Source organism: Dreissena polymorpha, chromosome 11, assembly GCF_020536995.1.
Source record: "Dreissena polymorpha isolate Duluth1 chromosome 11, UMN_Dpol_1.0, whole genome shotgun sequence".
NCBI classification, from domain to species: domain Eukaryota; kingdom Metazoa; phylum Mollusca; class Bivalvia; order Myida; family Dreissenidae; genus Dreissena; species Dreissena polymorpha.
In genome coordinates this window covers 43,050,271-43,068,295 of record NC_068365.1, presented here as the reverse complement: position 1 = coordinate 43,068,295, position 18,025 = coordinate 43,050,271, and the positions used below count along the sequence as shown (strand labels likewise).

General features: G+C 36.6%; 1 protein-coding gene across 1 annotated transcript in view; it reads left to right on the top strand.

The window, feature by feature from the left end:
• LOC127850027 (protein lin-28 homolog) overlaps positions 1-17,204 on the top strand; it is a 29,575-nt gene extending 12,371 nt beyond the window's left edge. Inside the window, exons 2-5 of the mRNA XM_052382767.1 lie at positions 441-541; positions 13,705-13,877; positions 14,123-14,243; positions 15,397-17,204. Coding sequence (XP_052238727.1) covers positions 441-541; positions 13,705-13,877; positions 14,123-14,243; positions 15,397-15,492 — 491 coding nt within the window. The 3' untranslated portion in view covers positions 15,493-17,204. The remainder of the gene's footprint in view (positions 1-440; positions 542-13,704; positions 13,878-14,122; positions 14,244-15,396) is intronic.
• Positions 17,205-18,025: the final 821 nt, after the last annotated feature.

Here is an 18,025-nt window from a genome sequence, read left to right as displayed (position 1 = left end):
ATTGTTATGAATAAGTTTTTTTTAAACATTATGTTATCTAAAATATTGTTAACACATTTTGTGAAGGCTTGCTGAGCTCGAGTCCGTTTATATTATTTATTTCTTGGCGTTTAAAAACGTTGGACCTTCTGGTAGCTAGACGAACGTGAATCATATATGCTACGTAATCGCCGTGGTGTTTCTTTATATTGCTTATAGTTGAGCCGTGCTCTGTGAAAGGGCGGTTTATGCATGGGCGGAAAGAGTCGTCCCTGATTAGCCAGTGCGGACTTTCCGCCTAAACTGGATTTTTTGCATAGAGGAGACATTCAGATTATGTAAACGAAAAATACCATAAAAGCAGAAAGTGTCGTCCTTGATTAGCCTGTGCGAACTGCACAGGCTAATCTGGGACGACAATTTACGCTTATTCGTTAAATCACCTGTATTCGTGATTGCAGGTGGAGGCAGGCGGAGAGGCAAGTGTAAGTGGTTCAACGTGGCCAAGGGCTGGGGCTTCGTCACGCCGGACGATGGCGGCCAGGACGTGTTTGTACATCAGGTTAGTCGTGGGCAAACCCGATGTAACTAATTATGCATTATCAAGACTATATAGGAGCCTGTGATCGAAACTGACGTGAAATTAGCCTTGTTCAGGGACAAGTTGGCTTAATGTATGTGCCTTTACAGTCGTCGCAGATTAGCCTTTGCAGTTCGCACGGGCTAATCAGGGACGACAAGTTCCGCATAGACTGTATTTTCTTTTTGAAGAGACTTTCTTTAAAAAAAACAACAACACAAAAGTGGAAAGTGTCCGTCGTCTCAAATTGCCTTCGTGGACTGCACATGCTTATATAAGGCGACACTTTACGCACATGCATTAAGCCTCATTTTCCCAGAACGCGGCTCATTTGTTATAACAGTTCATGTGCCTGTGGTCAAAGATATTTGAATTATATTGAAATACGACACTTTCCGCCTAAATTGGATTTTTGCTAAAAAGAGACATCATTTAAACGGAAAATGTCATAAAAGCGGAAAGTGTCATCCCTGATTAGCCTGTGCGGACTGCACAGGCTAATCTGTGACGACACTTTACGCACATGCATTATGCCCAGTTTTCTCAGAACAAGACACATATTGTCGAAATAAATTTAATGTTATCTCTCGAGTCCAGGAAACTATATTTTATATACAAAGCATACCAATCTACTGTAATTACTTCGAATGTGATTTGCGTCGATGACGTATGAAACTAAAATAATAAATGGTAGTGATATTCTATTAGACATTTAAGTTCCACTTATAAATTTTAAATTGATTAATAATTTTCAACATATTATTTAAAACAACAAAAACAACACCAATACACATGAGTTTATTACTTATGACAAGTTACGTGCTTAGATAACTAAGCGTTTAAAGTCATGTTGTGCTGTTCACAACGTTAATCGCTCACTTACACTAGAAAGGTATTTGTGTTACTTATGTCCTACCTTTAACAGTTAGTATCTTCATGGATGCGTAAGCCGTCTATACCGTTGTGTTCCAACATCCTGGTATAATTCATTTGTTAATTTTAGAAATCGATTATATAGTAAATATTTATGAAAGGAATGCAAATGAAATCATTTTTATGCCCACCTTCGAAGAAGAGGGGGTATATTGTTTTGCACATGTCGGTCGGTCCGTCCGTCGGTCGGTGCGTCGGTCCGTCCACCGAATGGTTTCCGGATGATAACTCAAGATCGCTTACGCCTAGGATCATGAAACTTCATAGGTACATTGATCATGACTTGCAGATGACCCCTATTGATTTTCAGGTCACTAGGTCAAAGGTCAAGGTCACAGTGACTTGAAACAGTAAAACGGTTTCATGATGATAACTCAAGAATGCTAAAGCCTAGGATCATGAAACTTCATAGGTACATTGATCCTGACTGGCAGATGACCCCTATTGATTTTCAGGTCACAAGGTCAAAGGTCAAGGTCACATTGACTCGACATAGTAAAATGGTTTCCGGATGATAACTAAAAAATGCTTACGCCTAGGATCATGAAACTTCAGAGGAACATTGATCATGACTGGCAGATGACCCCTATCGATTTTCAGGTCACTAAGTCAAAGGTCAAGGTCACAGTGACTCGAAACAGTAAAATGGTTTCCGGATGATAACTCAAGAATGCTTACGCCTAGGATCATGATACTTCATAGGTATATTGATCATGACTGGCAGATGACCCCTAGTGATTTTCAGGTCACTAGGTCAAAGGTGAAGGTCACAGTGACTTGAAATAGTAAAATGGTTTCCGGATGAAAAACTTTAACCTTGGTTAAAGTTTGATAACTTTTTATGTCTGTCGGTCCGTCCACCAGATGGTTTCAGGATGATAACTCAAGAACGCTTAGGCCTAGGATCATGAAACTTCATAGGTACATTGACCATGACTGGCAGATGACCCCTTATGATTTTCAGGTCACTAGGTCAAAGGTCAAGGTCACAGTGACTCGAAACAGTAAAATGGTTTCAGGATGATAACTCAAGAATGCTAAAGCCTAGGATCATGAAACTTCATAGGTACATTGATAACAACTGGCAGATGACCCCTATTGATTTTCAGGTCACTAGGTCAAAGGCCAAGGTCACAGTGACTTGAAATAGTAAAACGGTTTCCGGATGATAACTCAAGAAGGCTTACGCCTAGGATCATGAAACTTTATATGTACATTGATCATGACTGGCAGATGACCCCTATTGATTTTCAGGTCACTAGGTCAAAGGTCAAGGTCACAGTGACAAAAAACGTATTCACAGAATGGCTGCCACTACAACTGACAGCCCATATGGGGGGATGCATGTATACAAACACCTCTTGTTTAAATTAAGAACTCGATTGTAAACTAAACAGTTTAATTTATAGAACTGTAGGAGGAAGGTATTTCATCACTGCTTGGCAGAAATAAAACACGGTTCCTAATTGCAGCAAGTATGAACAGCCCGTAACTGAAATAGTTTATGAACAAATTTGAGTGATTACCGCAAACATGTTAACCGCAAACAGATCCTCAAGATGAGGTGAAGGGATTGTAACTCGGTGACTAAGTAACCACACGTTCGTTTTCGTTCAGTTAAAAACCATAAAGCCTATTTAGCAGGAGGGATGGAAATGCCAATTGTTTGTTGTAGTAGGAAACCAGTTTTTTTAAAGAAACAACTTTAAGAATATTCAACTGTACTGAATTAAATTACCACATGAATTGTTTAGATGGAAAGTTTATCAAAATCGTGTTATATTTTACGAAGTCGTCTTATTCAGACAAATGCTAATTGATTTATCAACTTCACATACATACAGAAAGCCTTTGATATAAATATTCAACGTATTGTATATTTATTTATTATAAGCTTTTGCACTAATGGACCTTTTATTTAGTATGATATTGTTCAAATAAAACGAACTATCGGTGTAAACTGAAAATGAACATATGGAAGTTGCAGGACGTTTGAATTGACGAGCGTCTTCAAAGGGTTAGGCGTGGATATTGCACGAACATCAAGCTTTTAATTATTATCAAGTTAATATTAAGTCCAAAGGATTTCGAACAATATTACAAAAAGTCCATTCACCTCCATTGATCTGATGTCCTTTTAATGCAATGCTGCATAGCGGCGTTGTCCAGGGTGCCAATGTTTGGTTCAAATTGCATCTGTTGTGACAGAGGGAATTAATTGCTTTTTGTATCGTGTTAGAAGATTGAGACCGAAACAAATTGCAAATATCCAAGCATCTGCTAATACCATTCAAAAGAAGGGACATCTTAATGAGCTCCGACGCGTGACCAACTGTCCCCAAACACGATGTCAACGGTCTGGGAAGATGACCAATGCATAATGGGTTTACTCAGCTCTCGTCGGCCACATGGCACGAGGCGAATATCTCCATGCAGATTGTGGTGTACTTGAAATAATTTGCGAATATCTGATTGGTATGCTTTTGAGATGCTTTAGAGGACAGCAATACCATAGATTTATCAGAAAGAGAAATTATCTCATCGGGGCTGTCTTTGTCCGAGGAAAACTGGTAATCGAAACTGTCAAACACCGCTGGTTCTACATTGTAATTAAGGAATGTTTGTCTTTGGCCGGAGAAATGTAAATGTCATGTATGTCCGTTGGCCGTAGTATGCACACGAGTGAGTCATATTGAACTCTGGCGTCATTTCTGTGGATGTGACAATGGCTTTGCACTGATTTAGCTTTTTTATGGGAAGATTTGTGTTGTGTGCAAAACGTAGAATTCAACGACTTAACAATCGCTGTAGTGCATGCATACGATGCATAACATCCAAACTATTATATTTTATTATAAATTACATATAACATGTTCATTATAAAATTCTGACATATAAATGATTGAAGATTACGCCATGGAAATAGTACGTTTGAATACTGCAAATTATTAAAAGTACTAATTATTGTATATTTTTCAATGTTACCTTAAAATATATTACAATAATGTTTTATTTATAACCACAGTGATGTCACGTGAAGCGCCAATGCATCCTCCTGTTTGTTTATATGTAATGAATAAGTGAATTTCATAATTTTACATTTACTCGTAATTATTACCTGATGCATTCATCGCGCGTCATAACAATAATCAATTTATTCCTTGTATTCGAAAGAAGAAAAACAATTCAATTTAATTTTCCAGGTCTATGTGACTGCGAAATGGTAGTTATGCATGAAACACTGAACAAATATCTGAGCTCTGGGAAAACATGGCTGAATGCATGCGCGTAAAGTGTCGCCAGGGTAGACGCTCTCCGCTTTTATTGTAATCTTCGTTTAAAGGAAGTCTCTACTTAGCAAAATTCAAGTTTTTGCGGAACGTGTCGTCCCTGATTAGCCTGTGAGGACTGCACAGGCTTATATATGACGGCACTTACGCACATGCATTAAGCCCAGATTGTCCAGAGAGAGGCTAACGTTTCCGCCTTTTCTTCATCATACGGTAGCAGCTGGTCCGATTCATCAGTAGACATTAACGAAAGGGAAAGGTTTTACAGCACCGTGGGGAAGCGAATAACGTGTCTAATTCGTAACGTGTCCGTTCGCACCAACATTCACTTGTTCCATGCTTTATATCCGTTCTGGTCAAAGGGTTACAAAAGGGCAGACTCGAAGGCGTGACGCCAACATGGTAACCACTACTTTAACCAACCGTAGATAGAAAATAAAAGCCCTACTTTGTGCAAGATTTATTGCCATTAATTATAAATGGAACTCGTTCTTTGACGCTTGTATTTGATATTAATCGCCGTTTATCCTGTTGGGAGTCCACATATAAGATGTTGTCCTTACATCCGGTGATTTTCCAGTCGTAAACAACTGGTTAATGGTACCCGCAGATTTCTTTGGACATTCAATTTTCGATAAAGAAGACCCCGGTCAGTTATTCACTATCTTTCTCTTGCACGCGATAGTGGGATACGAATTCGTCCCCATGACAATTTGATTTAGTTATCTTTGATCGACCAGTCCTTGAAAATAACTATACAATTAACGCCCTGGTACATATGAAACCAACTTTGATTGTTTTATGTACCTTATTTTATGTAGCTATTTTTATGTCCCCCACTATAGTAGTGGGGGACATATTGTTTTTGCCCTGTCTGTCTGTCTGTTGGTCTGTTGGTCTGTCTGTTGGTCTGTTGGTCTGTTTGCGCCAACTTTAACATTTTGCAATAACTTTTGCTATATTGAAGATAGCAACTTCATATTTGGCATGCATGTGTATGTGGCCAAAATCGCTCATTTTATGAATACTTTTGCAATATTGAAGATAGCAATTTGATATTTGGCATGCATGTGTATCTCATGGAGCTGCACATTTTGAGTGGTAAAAGGTCAAGGTCAAGGTCATCCTTTAAGGTCAGAGGTCAAATATATGTGGCCCAAATCGCTTATTTTATGAATACTTTTGCAATATTGAAGATAGCAACTTGATATTTGGCATGCATGTGCATCTCATGGAGCTGCACATTTTGAGTGGTGAAAGGTCAAGGTCAAGGTCATCCTTCAAGGTCAGAGGTCAAATATATGTGGCCCAAATCACTTATTTAATGAAAACTTTTGCAATATTGAAGATAGCAACTTGATATTTGGCATGCATGTGAATCTCATGGAGCTGCACATTTTCAGTGGTGAAAGGTCAAGGTCAAGGTCATCCTTCACAAGGTCAAGGTCATCCTTCAAGGTCAAACGTCATATAGGGGGACATTGTGTTTCACAAACACATCTTGTTAAAAGTGTAAGAGTAACATAAGAGTTAAGTATTGCCACGTTGTTCATTTTTAAATGAGACGATAATTAAACATTGTTCAAACAAATTTAGTATTGCTAAGTTATCAATTCTCAAATATGATGATAGGTAAACATTGTTCCAAACAAATTAACTATATCCAAGTTATAACTTCTCAAATGTGACAATAAGTAAACATTGTTCCAAACAAATTAACTATTGCCAAGTTATAACTTCTCAAATGTGACAATAAGTAAACATTGTTCCAAACAAATTAATTATTGCCAAGTAATAAATTCTCAAATATTACGATAAGTAAACATTGTTCTAAAGAAACGATACTTAACTTAAGGCGAAGATCATATGTTTTGCTTCAAAGTTTTAAAATACAGGCCCCAACTTAACTACAAGTGATACACTCTTTGAACCCGTAACAAACTGTTCCAGTTTTTCTATGAATGAAATTCATCGTCTTACCAGATATAAATTTTAAGTACTTTTGAAGCATGTATGGTACAATCACATGCTGTGATACAATCTTTATGTTGAAATGATTCTGCAGAAAAGATCCAAGAATACTATAATTCGCTGAGGCTGCATGTTATAGACTGGTCGCTAACAATTGTATGATTGAAAAAAACCGATACGATCATAAGAATTGTTTTTTATCATATGCCATACCCTGTTTCCCATGTAATATAACCATTACGAATATTTTTATCGTACACATGTGTAATATACTTATTAAGCGTTTTCATTGGGTTATTTTCGTTCGATTGACCAATCGCATTTTGTTATTTTGCTGAAATGACGTCACGAAATGTAAACAACATTCGGAATTTATCATCATGTTTGCGTAAATATTTATATTATTAGCTCATTTAAAAACATGTGATAAAATGATCTGACATTCGTTGTCATTTCATACCATATTTTATAAAACTCGTCCAGGAAATTCGTTAGTAAGCTCGCCAAAGGCTCGCTTACTAACAAAATTCCTGAACTCGTTTAATAAAATATGGTGTGATATAACAACTCGTGCCAGATCCTATATATCCAGTTATATTTCATCAGTTATCTAAGGGTGCAAGATCAACGGGGTTAACATGGAGTTTACTCACGGCATGGACAGAATGCAAACACTTCATTTTGCACATATATCAAGTTATTGAAATACATTTGCAAAAATCTTTTGTGCATTAACGACAGTTTTTCCTGCAGTTTGTGTCGATATCTTAAAATGTAAAAATAAATCCATAAATACGTCTGAAATCGGTGCCAAAATGTCACGATGAGTGCAGCATAACCATGTACATATATGCTGTACACATCGAATGTTTGGCCAAGAACAAAGGCTGTTTAAATTAAGTATTTCTGATGTATTTCACTTTGAAATAAGCAGCATAACCTGTCTTATATGCACTAGTTGAAATGGTTAAGAAAAATTGTTTTAAAAAGATATTTGAAAAAAAGCAACACTCACCGGTGTCTTAACATCTTGAAACGGTCAATTGTGAACCCAACAAAGTCACTTGATCCTGCTCCCTGAACTGTCTGTTATGACACCACATCATAGTGTAATCAGATTTCTTAGAAATTCCGAACAGGTTGAACAGGCTAGGTTGAAAGAAGAAGTTTTGGGTTGCTTTAAATATCATACTGGGCGTGTCTCGAAATATCAGTTCCGAAACCCTGCCCTGTGTTATGCCATTCAGAACTTGGAGGGATTTATTTTCTTAGAAGTAACCAAATTGATACAAGGCTTGCACAATCTGAAATAAAGGAAAGACAAAAATGAATTGAATCGAACGGTTACACTTATGTGCATCGCCATGATGTCTTTGTATAGTTTTCCTCTTTTCTCACCTTTTAGTCTTCTTTTTATCCCATATATATTAGATTCAAGGTTTTTCATAATTCGATAAATTTATTGCATGCAGTGAATAATGCGAAAGGGACATAAAATAACTGCTTTTAAATGCACACTTTAAAAAAAATAAATATAAGATTTTGAACTATCATAATTATGTGGTTTGCTCGACGGTATAGATTGTATTAAATCACTGCATAGAGATTGCTTAAGACCAGTTTATACCTGATGTATGCTTTAACTTTGGTGCCAGTCTAAAAATTCAGGAAATCTCGCAATGAAAAGCACATGTGGACAGAAGCTTAAATACATAAATATGTTAACAATCCATGTGCAAGACCCGAGGAGTTGCATTCCTTTATTTTTAGTCACAATGGGATTGCCATTATGTGCTGCAAATTTTAGCAGTTTTATGTCATAACAATTGGTATTCCAGACGAACGTAAACTCATATGCGATACCTATCAGCTCATCATGCTGTAAAAATTAACCCATTTATGCCTAATGGACTTTCCCATCCTTCAAAATTGGATCAATTTATTTCAAAAATTAGGAATGTCTAAAATATTTATTTCTATGTTTAGAATATTTCTTACAGAAATTCATTTAAGCAAACAGCGCAGACCCTGATGAGACGCCGCATCATGCGGCGTCTCATCTGGGTCTACGCTGTTTGCCAAGGCCTTTTTTCTTGACGCTAGGCATAAATGGGTTAACCAAGTGTAAGATATACACTACTGACATGTTTTCAAGTATTAAAAAAATCATAATGTAACAATTATATTTTGTATAAAGCTTTTAAAGTGAATTAAAGAGATTATTATTTTGAATAAATGTATATGCATTATTAGAGTACTGCAATGGTATTAAATACAGAGAATATTGAAAATATAGTTGTTCTTTATCAAATTAATAAAAACATGACGAATGATTATGAAACGTAAACTAGAGGATGCAATGGTTCAACACGTAAAACACGTTACTAGATGATCGTTCTGAATAACAAATTATTTAAACACTCTAACATACTACAAGTTTATCACAATATGTAACAAAAGAAACCCTCGACGAATTCTTTAAGGCCGAATGTACGGCCTAACACATGTGCATGCTTGTGAATTCGGTTCATTAACATCGTTGGTATCGTTTGCACATACCAAGGATTTGCATGCCATTTCTAGGGCAAATAAAACTTAATGTCTAAGTTCAGAGGAAATTACATTCACTACCAATTCGTTCACTATTGATTCGTCCATCGCTGGTCAGAAACATGTTCTTGGCAATCGATGCGTCTGGGCGCATGTCCTGCGCAAACCGTCACACTTAAAGCTGCTAGATTGGACTGAATTGCATCCATCGATTGGCTAGCAGTCTCGACTTCACACGTTGGTCATCGTAAATTAGAATTAAACGTGGCAGGGGAGAGTTTTTAGCCGCGTTCAAGCTAAACGGGGCATTGTGCGTGTGCGTAAAGTGTCGTTCCAGATTAGCCTGTGCAGTCCGCATAGGCTAATCAGGGAGGACACTTTCCGTTTGTAAATTATATGGTATTTTTTGTTTAAATGAAGTCTTCTTTTTCAAGAACGAAAATCCGGTCTAACGACGTTTTCTCAGAGCAAGGATCAGAGTTTTCTTGTCTCCTGTAATAAGATGTATGAACTTTTATCTAGAAATTTTAAAATTATTATATTGTCATCAAAATCATTTGTTTAACAGAAGGAAAATATTCGGGTATCTTTAGCAACCTTAAAATGATGTCATATCGCAGTTTCTCAGTCATAGGCTCACATCTATTGATAATGTTATTGTTTATTTAGACAATTGTCAAACCCCTAACCAAAACCATATAAATAGCACATTTACTAAAACGTCTGTAATTATCAACCACTAACGCTTTTGCACTCTAAAGTCTAGAGTTCGATTCTCGTAAGAGACAAAATATTGTTACAAACGTTTTTAGCTCACCTGATTGCTCAGGTGAGCTTTTGTGACCGGTCTTTGTCCGTCGTCCGTCCGTCCGTCCGTCGTCCGTCCACATATGTTCGCAAACACTCTAGAGGCCATATTTATTGTCCGATCTTCATGAAACTTGGTCAGAAGCTTTTTCCCAATGAAATCTCGGTCGAGTTCGAAACTGGGTCGTACCGGGTCAAGAACTAGGTCACTAGGTAAAAAAAAAGAAAAAACTTGTAAATACTGTAGAAGTCACATTTCATGCCCAATCTTCATGTTACTTTGTCAAAATGTTTGTGTTAATGATATTTTGGTTGAGTTCAAAAGTGGTTCCGGTCCGTTGAAAAACATGGCCGCCAGTGGGCGGGGCAGTTTTTCTTATTTGGCTATAGAGAAACGTTGTAAACACTCTAGAAGTCACAATTTTTGCCCAATAATCATGACAGTTAGTCAAAACATTGGTTTTATTGATATCTCGGACGAGTTCAAAAATGGTCCAGATCGGTGAAAAAACATGACCGCCAGTGGGCGGGGCATTTTTCTCTATATGTATATAGTGAAAACATGTGAACACTCTAGAAGTCACATTTATGGCCCAATTTTCATGAAATTTGGTCAGAACATTTGTATCCTTGATATGAGAGTTGAGTTCGAAAATGGTTCTGGTCAGTTGAATAACATGGCTGCTGGGGAGTGGGGGTGCAGTTTTCCTTATTTGGCTATAGAGAAACCTTGTAAACACTCTAGAAGTCACAATTTTTGCCCAATCATCATAAAAGATGGTAAAAACATTGGTTTTATTGATATCTCGGACGAGTTCGAAAATGGTCCAGATCGGTGAAAAAACATGGCCGCCAGTGGGCGGGGCTTTTTTCTCTATATGTATATAGTAAAAACATGTGAACACTCTAGAAGTCACATTTTTGGCCCAATTTTCATGAAATTTTGTCAGAACGTTTGTTTCCCTGATATGAGAGTTGAGTTCGAAAATGGTTCCGGTCCGTTGAATAACATGGCTGCCGGGGGGGGGGCAGTTTTCCTTATTTGGCTATAGAGAAACCTTGTAAACACTCTAGAAGTCACAATTTTTGCCCAATCATCATGAAAGTAGGTCAAACATTGGTTTTATTGATATCTCGGACGAGTTCGAAAATGGTCCAGATCGGTGAAAAAACATGGCCGCCAGTGGGCGGGGCATTTTTCTCTATATGTATATAGCGAAAACATGTGAACACTCTAGAAGTCACATTTTTGGCCCAATTTTAATGAAATTTGGTCAACACAATTATTTCATTGATATGAGAGTTGAGTTCGAAAATGGTTCCGGTCAGTTGAATAATATGGCTGCCGGGGGGGGGGGGCAGTTTTCCTAATTTGGCTATAGAGAAACCTTATCAACACTCTAGTAGTCACAATTTTTGCCCAATCATCATGAAAGTTGGTCAAAACATTGGTTTTATTGATATCTCGGACGAGTTTGAAAATGGTCCAGATCGGTGAAAAAACATGGCCGCCAGTGGGCGGGGCATTTTTATGTCTCCCACTATAGTAGTTGGGGACATATTGTTTTTGCCCTGTCTGTTGGTCTGTTGGTTGGTTGGTCTGTTGGTTTGCGCCAACTTTAACATTTGCAATAACTTTTGCAATATTGAAGATAGCAACTTGATATTTGGCATGCATATGCATCTCATGGAGCTGCACATTTTGAGTGGTGAAAGGTCAAGGTCATCCTTCAAGGTCAAAGGTCAAATATATGGGTCAAAATCGCTCATTTAATGTACACTTTTGCAATATTTCAATATTCAAGAAAGCAACTTGATATTTGGCATGCATGTGTATCTCATGGAGCTGCAAATTTTGAGTGGTGAAAGGTCAAGGTCAAGGTCATCCTTCAAGGTCAGAGGTCAAATATATGTGGCCAAAATCGCTCATTTGATGAGTACTTTTGCAATATTGAAGATAGCAACTTGATATTTGGCATGCATGTGTATCTCATGGTGCTGCACATTTTGAGTGATGAAAGGTCAATGTCAAGGTTATCCTTCAAGGTCAAATATATTGGTCAAAATTGCTCATGTAATGTCACTTCTACAATATTGAAGCTAGCAATTTTATATTTGACATGTATCTTATGGAGCTGCACATTTTGAGTGGGGAAGGGTCAAGGTCAAGGTCATCCTTCAAGGTCAAACGTCATATACGGGGACATAGTGTTTCACAAACACATCTTGTTCTCTATATGTATATAGTGAAAACATGTGAACACTCTAGAAGTCACATTTTTGGCCCAATTTTCATGAAATTTGTTCAGAACATTTGTTTCCTTGATATGAGAGTTGAGTTCAAAAATGGTTCCGGTCAGTTGAATAACATGGCTGCCGGGGGGGGGGGGAGGGGGGGGGGCAGTTTTCTCATATTTATATGGTAAACACTCTAGAAGTCACATTTTTTGCCCAATCATCATGAAACTTGGTGAAAAGATTGGTTTTATATATATCACATAATTAATGCCTTAATTATTGCCTTTAGATTGTCCAAATTTTCATTATATTATACAAAATCCTTGTAAACACTCTAGAGGTCACAATTTTGTTTCAGATTTTATGAATCTTGGTCATAATATTTATTTTTGTATGCAAAGTTTGATGTTTGGTAAGGGGGGTCAACTCAAAATATAGGTCACCTGGTCAAATCTTACAAAAACAAAATCACTCCATATGCCAGAGTTTTGGTTCAATAATGATGAAACTTGACCAGGATGTTTGTCTGGACAATATCTAGGTCAAGTTTGACGTTTGGTAAAGATTGAATGAACCGACTCTTCTCAGGTGAGCGAACTAGGGCCATCTTGGCCCTCCTGTTTCTCTTGCTATATGCTTAGTTAAGGATTTTCTAAACAGTAAAGTGATGTTTATAAATACATAACATGACGTTTTAAAAAATGACAAAGAGTGAAAAGGTCCACGAAATTCCCCTGTCTTATACATTATAAAGAGCGTTTTAAATTCCAAGGTTTTGGGTGATAAATTACTTTCTGAACTGTGTATAAAAATTCAATATTTTAAATCAATTTAAGTAACATATGAAATGGATATTTCAGCATTTTAACGGCAAATTCATTTGTGCAAATGTGGGTACCCTTGAAAGTGAAGCTAGAACCTAAAATGTGTACGGTGCAACTAAAAAGTATAATTTCTGTTCGATCAAATAAATATCAGAGAAAATTATTGAGGTATTTTTCTCTGTGTGCTTATATTTTCTTTATACATCTTGTTTTGTCATCATTTGCTATAATGAATGTTTACATGAGGTATTTATTAATAAATATGTACTAAAAAGGCTTGCGTTATCAATATTTAGCTTCATTATAGTGAATTTTGTAGGAAAAAAAGGTTGTGAAAAAGAGTGTTGAAAAAGATTGAGGGTTGGCAACTTGGAATGTCTAAGAATCTTTAATTATTTGGTAATTTATTCTTAAACTTTAATAGTTTGATGCCGAATACCATGGCAATAGGACATATGAGAGGAAATAGTACAGAAAATCAAAATGTCGTATAAGAGTTCAAAAACCGTAAACATATCAACTGAATTTTCAGTCTGTCATTCACAAAAATGGTTTCCGAAGCCTTGCCGATGGGGAAGAGGTCGAGTTTGAAAGTGTGCCGTCGGATAAGGGAGTTGAGGCGACGTTAGTATCCGGTCCGTCTGGGATCGAATGTAGGGGGTCCGATAGGCGTCCTATGTCCAGGAAGAAGTTCAGGAAAATAAGGTTTGACATAATGATCCTTTCGATTACTTTAATTGGTTATTAATCACAATTAGTACATGTAGCCCTCTGACCTAATGTGTTTTATTTCTACTGTAGTTATCGTATCAAACAGGAAATGACTATTTAATAATTATATGAACAGGTAACATATATTTTCTTAAATTATCTACATGTATAAAGGGTAAGGCAACATACACTTAGTCATGTTAGTCATCCAATCAATAGCTATCATATATAATTTTCAGATGTTATAACTGCGGTGACTTTGGAAACCACATTGCTGCTAAGTGTCCTTTTGGACCATTGCCAAAGAGGTGTCATAACTGCAAGTCAACCGATCACCTAATTGCTGACTGTCCGCTGAAGGTACGCTTATCGATATGTTGATCAAACTTAAATGTGATAAAATGTCAAAGTCGAAAGACAAGAGCCGCGTTCTGGAAAACGGGACTAATATTATACATGTGCGTAAAGCGTCGTCCCAGATTAGCCTGTGCTGTCCAAACAGGATAATCAGTGAAGACACATGACGCCTACACCGGATTTTCGTTTAGAAGGGTGTTCCTTTAAAAAAAAATCTATAAAAGCAGAAAGTGTCGTCCCTGATTAGCATGTGCAGACTGCATACGCTTATCTGGGGCCACCCTTTAGGCATGTGCATTCATTGCAGTTTATCCAGAACGAGGCTCATTATATGACATTTCAAATTGAATGGTCAATGATAAGAACAATCGGAGAGTATTGAATGGTCAATGATAAGAACAATCGGAGAGTATTGAATGGTCAATGATAAGAACAATCGGAGATGTATTGCATCATACACGTGTATTTGCGGGGAAAAATATTAATGAGTAATCTTAAATGTAAATGTTATTACTATTTTGAAATAGAGAAAAGCTGTATATCTTGTGATCCAAAAAAGATAATACAAATGAGTCTCGCTCTGGGAAAAGGGGACACGTGCGTGTGCGGACTGCACAGGCTAATCTGGGACGACTTTTTACGCACATGCATTAAAGCCCCTTTCACAAGACCTAAGCTCAAATAGTTTCCACAAAGTTGAGACACGAAGAGGTATCCCTAAAAGGCTATATTCTAGGACACCTGGTATATTGTAGAAACTAACCTGATCACGTCCAACTTTTTAAAAGAACTCATCCCTCCTCCTAGAACAGAACGGTCTTCTTCTGTGTAATAAAACTAGCGAAGGTAATAACAATTTAAAATTGTGTTGGCATCTTTTATTCATTGCATAAGTGAGTGTTCAAATAAGATACCAATGTCAGATCTTTTGAAATGCAATGGCCTTCATTAACTTCGTAAACTTTAGAACAGCCTTCGTAAACTGTAGAATAGCCTTTATAAACTTTAGAATAACCTAAAACTGTTATAATCTTTATTTAAGACTGTCACTTCAGGGTTTCCCTTTTACACCTGATTGAAGTGTTTCCAAAATGCTTTATACCTGTATTTGCATTACTTTGGCTGCATTGGAGATGAAAACTTCTTGTTCTTGAAGGACCCCAATGAGAACAGGGGATCGCGAAAAGGCAGCGGTAACAGTTTAACCGGAAGTGGTAACGATTTCCCAGGGGGAGCGGCCGGATACGCGTGAGCCCCAATGGTGGGAGAGTCTGCTGAAGCTGGAAACCAAATCAAAATTATTGTTAACATGTTCTTAGAATACTTGGTTGTATAGAAATGTAGTAATGACAATTGTAGCTCAAAATAGTTGATTTATGGTTTGACATTTTAGCGAACCTTGACGACCCTAAGAGTTTTAAAAGCTATTCCCGTTATTCGGTATTTTTGTTTGATGAAAAATGAAAGGAAAGCCAGTAAAGAGATGTCAAAATAATTATAAATATTTTAACAACAATACCGTGATTCAATCTTATATTCCCATATTTTGCTTTGCAACGTTGTTTGATTATTACACTTGAGGCGATGTTTCTGTCACTTTTGTTATATACTTTGTTTTATAGTAGTGAATATTTCTGATGGCAAGTTTTTTATGGTTATCAGAAGTTGCGTTTTATTTCCTTTTGTTAGTTTATATTGTTTTATCTCGCTTTATTTTTTACTTTTGCCATATATTTTTGTAAAGTATGTAGTAACTCATATTTGTTAATTTGTTCTATATTTGACTTATGACGCATTGTTTTAAATTTATTGTAAGGGGCCAGTACAACAAAAAAAGAGAGATATATACACATTTATTTTATGCAATTGGGAGTAACATTTCAAATACAATTTACAAGGAGTAAATTTTTGCAATTTTGGAGATTAACAATTTTAATATGTTTCATATCCCGGTAAACTCCATCATGTGCGACGATGCATTATACTTGATGAACAATATTATTCATTGGAAATACAATGCAAACATATGAGGTTCATATTTTTTTAAAGACGCTAACATAATTCACATGTGCAGTGGCCATGTAATGGACGTTCATTTTACGCATTCGGAGAAAAATATCATGAACATTTTCGTGAATATATAATTTGTATATAGTTAATGCTGCATTTATGCATTTTACTAAATTGCCAAGAGTGAAATTGATAAAATGCTTGATGTATGTCCCTTTATTGGCAAACGAGGTAATTATATACTTTTACATGTTTGATCTTTGAACAGATGAGCACAATTTCACTGTTTATTGATTTTGGTAATTGTTTTATTGTTATTTCGAAAGTGTTTCCTTAGAAGATCTTTATAATTGACAGCATTACTCATCAAAATCACCTTGTTCGTATTACTGTTATTTTGATTGGTGATATGATTTCCAAAATGATATTGCATTACCCAAAGATGTGTTACAAAGGCAGCTTTAACCAAACGAGCGAGAATAATGACAGTTACTGGGTCAAAATTATCATGTTTATATACGTTAATATTGTTTGTATAAGTTAGATAAATGATTTACAGATGGGATCAGAATTTGCATATAATTCCGGCGGCTAATACAAATTATTATTTTTATTTAGTGGCCATGCGTGAATTTTCGTTTTACTATATGTGTGGGCTAAGTAATATTTAATTGATGTGTGCATTGTGCGATCTTGTGTATATCGCATTTTAAAAACGTACCTTTCTAGTGTTCACTCATGTTTAAAGATATTAAGATTTCATCCAGTTGAAATTTGTACCAATGCTGTACGTAACCAACATGATCATGGTATAGACAATCTGAGGACACGATAACTTACAGATAAACTGCAGAAAAGCTGGCATTTAGTGCTGGAACCATTGTATGTTTTGTCCTAGTTCGCGAATATATACCTGGCATTGACCTGTAAGCATTTATATCAGCCGCGTTCTGAGAAAACTGGACTTAATGCATGTGCGTAAAGTGTCGTCCCATATTAGCCTGTGCAGTCGGCACAGGCTAATCAGGGACGACACTTTCCGGTACTTTATGGTATTTTTAGTTTCAAGGAAGTCCTTCCTTACCGAAAATCAAGTTTAGACGGAAAGTGTCGTCCCTGATTAGCCTGTGCGGACTGCACAGGCTTATCTGGGACGACACTTTACGCACATGCATTATGCCCAGTTTTCTCAGAACACGACTCGTTTATTTAAGTATTGTTACGAAGAGTAAATTAGTTTCTAAGGACAGCGATTATAATCGATAGAAGCGTCCATCACTAAGTTTGTTTTTATGGTCTCAGTAAAGCCATGCAAAACGTGAACGAACACAACCCCAGTGCAAATATAGGAAACAATCGAAGGGTTTATCTAATGCTAATTGATTTCCCGAGTGCCAGGTCTTTGTTGTCGAGCTACACACCCGCATTGTTGTTGTGTAATTTAACTGTTCTACCTCAGACTATTATTACCTCGCAGTTTTATTGACAAAAGAGTAACGCGTGTACAATTATTGTATGTACATATTGTATGTGATGTAAATCATTTCTTTAGTTTATTCGTCTAAATTACTTGTCTCGTGTAAAGTTTGAGAAATATGTAACATAATTAGTAGCTAATAATGACTCTTTTATTTTGGCAAACACTCATGCCTGCGCTAAATGCATGTGCGTTAATCTTGTCACATATTAGCCCATGCAGTCCGCACAGGCTAATCAGGGACGAGACTTCCCGCGTTCACAGTATGTTTCGTTTTAAAAAAAAGTCTCTTCTTAGC